Below are 6,000 nucleotides of genomic sequence, written 5' to 3' on the forward strand. Positions count from 1 at the left end.
CAATATTTCGGTTTATTTGGAATGGTATGTTACAGAGTCAGCTGAAACTTCTACACATTAGCATACTTATACATAATCCTTTTATGGTAACATTCATACATCTTCCTTATATGGCAACATTCATACATCTTCCTTATATGGTAACATTCATACATCCTAAGTCTACACAACCCCATGGTGGCATCTGACATCCCAATGCGCGGCTGCAAGATAACGCAAGATAAGCCTAGTGATTAGGCCAGGTGTGTATATATTTTTTTTTTTTTTACTCGGTGTTTGTTTCTGCATCCTGGCAGCGGATCACAACTTCCGACTTACACCGGGTACCTAATTACTGCTAGGTGAACAGGGGCCACACACTTGAAATGACTTCACACCTGAGCCGGGATTCGAACCCAGGTTCGTGTGTGTGTGGGGGGTAGGAGTGGAGGGGGGTCACTACTGTAACGTACTAAATCCCTGCAAAGACTCAAGCGAGCTAAAGTTACGTGTGTCTGTCATTATGAGTAAAATCTCATTTTCGCCAGCGTCTGATGCACACGTGTTCTAAAACTTGTAAATACTGCTAGTGAAAAAGTTATTGTAACAAAGTCTATGTTTCACTGGAGGCATTACTCTAATCTCGTCCACACACATGTAAAAACGTTACATGCTTATTATTTCAGCTGTTAAAATATACTACAAATAAGTTAAAACGAAAGATTTTTGATTACCTTAACGTGTGTGTGTGTGTGTGTGTGTGTGTGTGTGTGTGTGTGTGTGTGTGTGTGTGTGTGCTACCCAAATAGAGTGGGGCGACTGATATTGATACCATATCCCCACGCAAGGCACACACTGTCACAATTCAGCTTTCCTGAGGCCCGCCAACAGCCACACCGCCACGCCTCCTGCACTGCTCTACCCTGGACTTTCAAGACGATGTGTTAGTGTCGGAGTGTGGCAGAAATGCGGAGTTGAAGGGTGTATAGTTTAGCACCGCGTTTCATCTGTATCGCGACACAAAAATTACTGAATAAAAATGGTTTTATTGAGTTCTTTCAGATTGTGTTGAAGACGAGGGGAGTTCCTAGTACCTACTATCAGTTATAGAGCATGGTATTCACTACATTCCACGTAGCATCAGCTGTGGCTGGTGCGTAAGGTGATTCAACAGACATTAAGTAATCGATTGAAACTCGATGAATACCATAGCATCTGCTCAAAACTTTACGTTTTCTTTCACAATCATGAAAATAAAAATAAAAGAACGACTGCGAACACTTGCTGACCGCCAGAAGCCCAGAGCGGCCAGACTCCAGTGCGAGATGACCAGCCAAACGTCTCTACTCTTGCCCACTACCATTAAAATTTCTCAAGTCAATTCCTTAACTGACGAGGATTTCATCATAAAGTTTGGCAATGTAATCGAACACTGCTCCCTGGTGGCCGCCGCCGTGGCTAAGAGCCGCCCCTTCCAGAGTCTCCAACACCTGCATGCTGAAATTTGTTCTTTCATCGATGAACTTCCAGTTAAAGGTGAGGTGAAAAATGCAGTTCTTTTTTTTTTTTTTTGCTAATTAATGCGTATCAGTCATACAGTTTCCTTCTCTATGTTCTTATGAAGACGTGATGAGAAGCTAAGGTCTCGCTTCCAAACGTACGACGGAAGAATTATTATTTATATATGATTTACAAGAATATGTAGTAAACACAAAGTAAAGCAGCTACATTCTTCCCGATATCGATTTGTTCTTGCAAGAAAATCGTAATAAACTAGAGCAAGAAAGCTAGGCAGAAGGGAGACAGAAGAGAAGCTACTTTTGATAAACCAGTCACAACTGTTGCAGTCGCCCCGCAACCTACCACGCCTTGCCGCTACGGGAAAGTTTTACTACGCCGTTTATATGTAACTGACATTGATGTCTGATCATAGACTTGATGATGATGATGGTGACAATGATAGTGATAGTAGTGGCAGTAAATTTACTACTACTACTACTACTACTACTACTACTACTACTACTACTACTACTACTACTACTACTACTACTACTACTACTACTACTACTGCTGCTGCTGCTGCTGCTGCTGCACCCTGGCTTGGAGATGACCTTGGTTTCAGTCATCTCTCTCTCTCTCTCTCTCTCTCTCTCTCTCTGTTGTCTAGTACTTGTTCCTTGTGTTTGGCCATCATCCATTGTGTTTTGTAATGTATTTTTGTGACGATATTTATTCATATATATATATATATATATATATATATATATATATATATATATATATATATATATATATATAACTGACGGAGCGTAGAGTAAAACTACGACTCTCTCTCTCTCTCTCTCTCTCTTATTCAGCTATGTGGTGTTGTGGTCGTCCGCTGGTCACTCAGCCAGTCGTTACCCTACAGAAAATGCTCAGATCTCATAGTGACTAATCTATGGGTAGGGTAAGACCACTCACACGCAACACAATAGGACAGCGAAGATATGACCTCTTACATCCCTACTTGCTGCAAGGTGAACAGGGACTCTCTCTCTCTCTCTCTCTCTCTCTCTCTCTCTCTCTCTCTCTCTCTCTAAAAAAGATAATAATAATAATAATGATAATAATAATAATAATAATAATAATAATAATAATTTCATCAAGCTGTTTGCTGGGAGACTGCTTCGGAGTTCATTACTTACTGTATCTTCATGTCGTATGAATATTTAGAAACAATGTTCCCAATTCCATTATTCAAACTATTGATATATACTCAGACGACAGTGACCTTAATACATCTCCATGAAACACTCGGTTAATCACTGCAACACATAATACAACGAGGAGTCTTGCCAGTCATTACACGCGTCCTCATCATGAGTAGGAACCTTTTAGTGGACCACCACCTCACCACACATCTTGCTAACATCCACTCACAACGCATAATAATCATCTCTGCTGCCTGATGTCTCATCAAGTTCCCTACAGTTTCCAATAAATGTGTGAGGCATGAACTATAGCCTTTGTGAAGTCATCCTGTCAGGCAGTCATCAGAGTATGCTTGCCTAAATGCCTTCTCAGGTTCCTCCCAACTAACCGCTTCAATGCTATGACACGTTTTCATTTTCATTCTGCTTACTATTTGTCTTCACATAGCTTTAGAAACTTATGTGAGGATTAAAACAGTGGGGATTCCGAGCATTAAACTTATGATCTCCATAGATCCTTCCTAATGTAAATAAAATCGTCTAATCATACCCAAAATTCAAGGTGAAAAAATGCGTCCTAGTAATAAAGGAGTTACGGACTCCAGTATTTAATTACAGTTGACTGGAGAGTGATAGGTTGGCATTAACGTTTAATTTCCTTACTTAAAACAAAATAACTTAATTCACTTGTCTCTACTTGTCTATACATTTAGAGTATCTCCTCTCTTTCCGACATCTAATAAAGAACGAACACAGTTTTATTAGATAGAGTGGAATCAAAAGCTTTTCGCCCTCCCTCGACAGACTGCCTTCAGCCTTTTTCTCACAGCAGGAATGTTGCATCTCTTGTTATTTTCAACCGCTATTTTCATGCTAACTGCTCTTCTGATCTTGCTAACTACATGCCTCCCCTCCTCCAGCGGCCTCGCTGCACTGGGCTGTCTTCTTCCTCTCATCCCTATTCTGTCCAGCTCTGTAATTGCAATATTTAACCAGTACTCTCAATCATTCATACCTTTCTCTGATAAACTCTGGAACTCCCTGCTTCTGTATTTCCAACTTCCTATGACTTGACTTCATCTAAGAGGGAGGTTTCAAGACATATGCATATCTCTTTCATTTGGATAACTTTTTCGGACCTGCAAGGGCACTAGCAAGTATACGCCTTTTTTTTTTTTTTTTTTTTTTTTTGTTGCTCTTGGCCAGCTTTCTCCTCTTGCATAAAAAAAATCATCCTTGCATTTCTTACGTACCTTATGACTTACATAATTATGTATATCATACTGTTTAGATAACGCATATTTCCATTTTTACAGTACTCAATGTGCATTAAATGTCATGTGTGAGATAAAGATCATGCATACTTACATATACCGGCCCAAATAGACCTTACATAAAACATATACATTATATCTTGCACAATGCGTACAGAATGTGTGTGTGTGTGTGTGTGTGTGTGTGTGTGTGTGTGTGTGTGTGTGTACGATGAATAATGTTTTCGCTACATGCACACATAGCGAGTGGGGTTTGTTTATAGCAGAAATGACGCAAAAATCAATAAACAATTCAATAATGCTATTAATAAGCAACAATAACAATAAATAATCAAAACTTACATTTAAGAAATATATAACTACTACCTAGCTACATATAAGACACTTCTACATTATGCTGTAGATGTAGAACGTATCTTACTGACTGCCTGCAGGTCGTGAGGGCATCCTGCGAAGCCACCCGGACCTGGCGGGGCGAGCAGCCATGGCGGGAAAGCTGACGCAGGAGTCTCGTCAGGAACAGGAGTGCGCAGGTCTCGGCAGTCTGACAGAAGAAGAGAGATCGAATTTAAATACCATGAATAAGAGGTAAGCGTCTATCTGTATTATGCATCTTCACTGCACCTTTTGTAATTTGTTCCACACGAGTCACCTCTCCCGACAGTCTTAACTTAATGCATTTACTGAGACGATGTCAAAGGAATGAGTTTTCTTGAACTGAAAAGCAAGGGAGAAATATGTTTTTGGTTAATTAGAACTAAAACTATTTCATAACCCCCCCCCTCTCTCTCTCTCTCTCTCTCTCTCTCTCTCTCTCTCTCTCTCTCTCTCTCTCTCTCAATAGTTACCGCCAAAAGTTCGGCTTCCCCTTCGTGATATGCGCCCGGCTGAACAAGAAGGAAGCCATCCTGCTGGGCCTCAGAAGTCGCCTGCACAACTCGCCGGAGGAGGAGCTGCACACGGGCATCGAGGAGGTGAAGAAGATTGCACTGCTGCGCCTTAAAATTCTGGTCTCCGACGACATGGGCAGCAAAATGTGAACATGTCCACGAATTGCTCTGTTCCCCCTCTTCCTTCTTTCTGAGTGGTAACAATGGAGTCACGTGACGCCGCTAGAGTAAATAGCAATATGGAGCCGCAAGTGTATATATCAGTATTTAATGTTACGTTGTTTATCTAGCATGACAACGGTAAATGTTGGATTTAACTAATCTTCTCACAAAGTTTCAGATCTTACATGCATTACAACACACACACACACACACACACACACACACACACACACGCACAGTCCTACCCGAGGATCGGTCTATGAACTCTGAGTTCGCTCCGTAATGGGGAAGACTGGCTGGGCGACCGAGGTGAACACACACACACACACACACACACACACAGTATTACATGAATTACTACTACAAGTTATGAGCTTAAAATACATGATTTTTTAATTTATTTATCTTTCTTCATCATGAAATATGGGGAAGGTCTGAGACAATACCAGGCAAATGATGAGCCTCACACAACACTTTGTTGCTTGGTGATGCCACCTCTATGATTCTTATTATTACTATCATTATTTCATTACTGTTGTTGTTAGCATTATCATTCACTCTATGCCCAAAATAACCATTGTATAACGGAATAAACTTCTAAATCTGAATATGAAACACATTATATTATACCTTCAAAAAGACAATGTAAAAGGAAAAGTTAGGAAACAGAGCTTGCTTAAAGAAATAAAACTTATGCCAAGATGTCACATCCTCATTACTCCTGTTTTCGCCGCCATGTGCTCCTATGTCACTCAACAAACTCTCTTTTTCATGCCCCGGCCGAGGCAAGTGCAGGAGTTCATGACGACAAAGACTAAATGTTTCTGAAGAGCAACAAAACATTACCGGACTGTACCGAGACGCTCCATGAGGGCATGTATAGTCCGCTGCCGTCCTTGGAGGAAAGCTGCTGTCACGCATCTCGTCCTCTCAATCTTCGATCCAAACTGTGCTGTGTTTTGGTGTGCTGTACTGTTCCGTTTTTGTGAGTGTGTGTGTATG

General features: G+C 40.9%; 1 protein-coding gene across 1 annotated transcript; it reads left to right on the top strand.

Moving 5' to 3' along the window:
- Window positions 1-1,211: 1,211 nt before the first annotated feature.
- Window positions 1,212-5,700, top strand: LOC123506378 (2-oxo-4-hydroxy-4-carboxy-5-ureidoimidazoline decarboxylase-like). The gene is made up of 3 exons (XM_045258456.1): window positions 1,212-1,515; window positions 4,381-4,534; window positions 4,791-5,700. Exons 1-3 carry the CDS (start codon window positions 1,227-1,229, stop codon window positions 4,984-4,986), a joined length of 639 nt encoding a protein of 212 aa, XP_045114391.1. The 5' UTR covers window positions 1,212-1,226; the 3' UTR covers window positions 4,987-5,700.
- Window positions 5,701-6,000: the final 300 nt, after the last annotated feature.

Source organism: Portunus trituberculatus, chromosome 19, assembly GCF_017591435.1.
Source record: "Portunus trituberculatus isolate SZX2019 chromosome 19, ASM1759143v1, whole genome shotgun sequence".
Lineage (NCBI taxonomy): Eukaryota > Metazoa > Arthropoda > Malacostraca > Decapoda > Portunidae > Portunus > Portunus trituberculatus.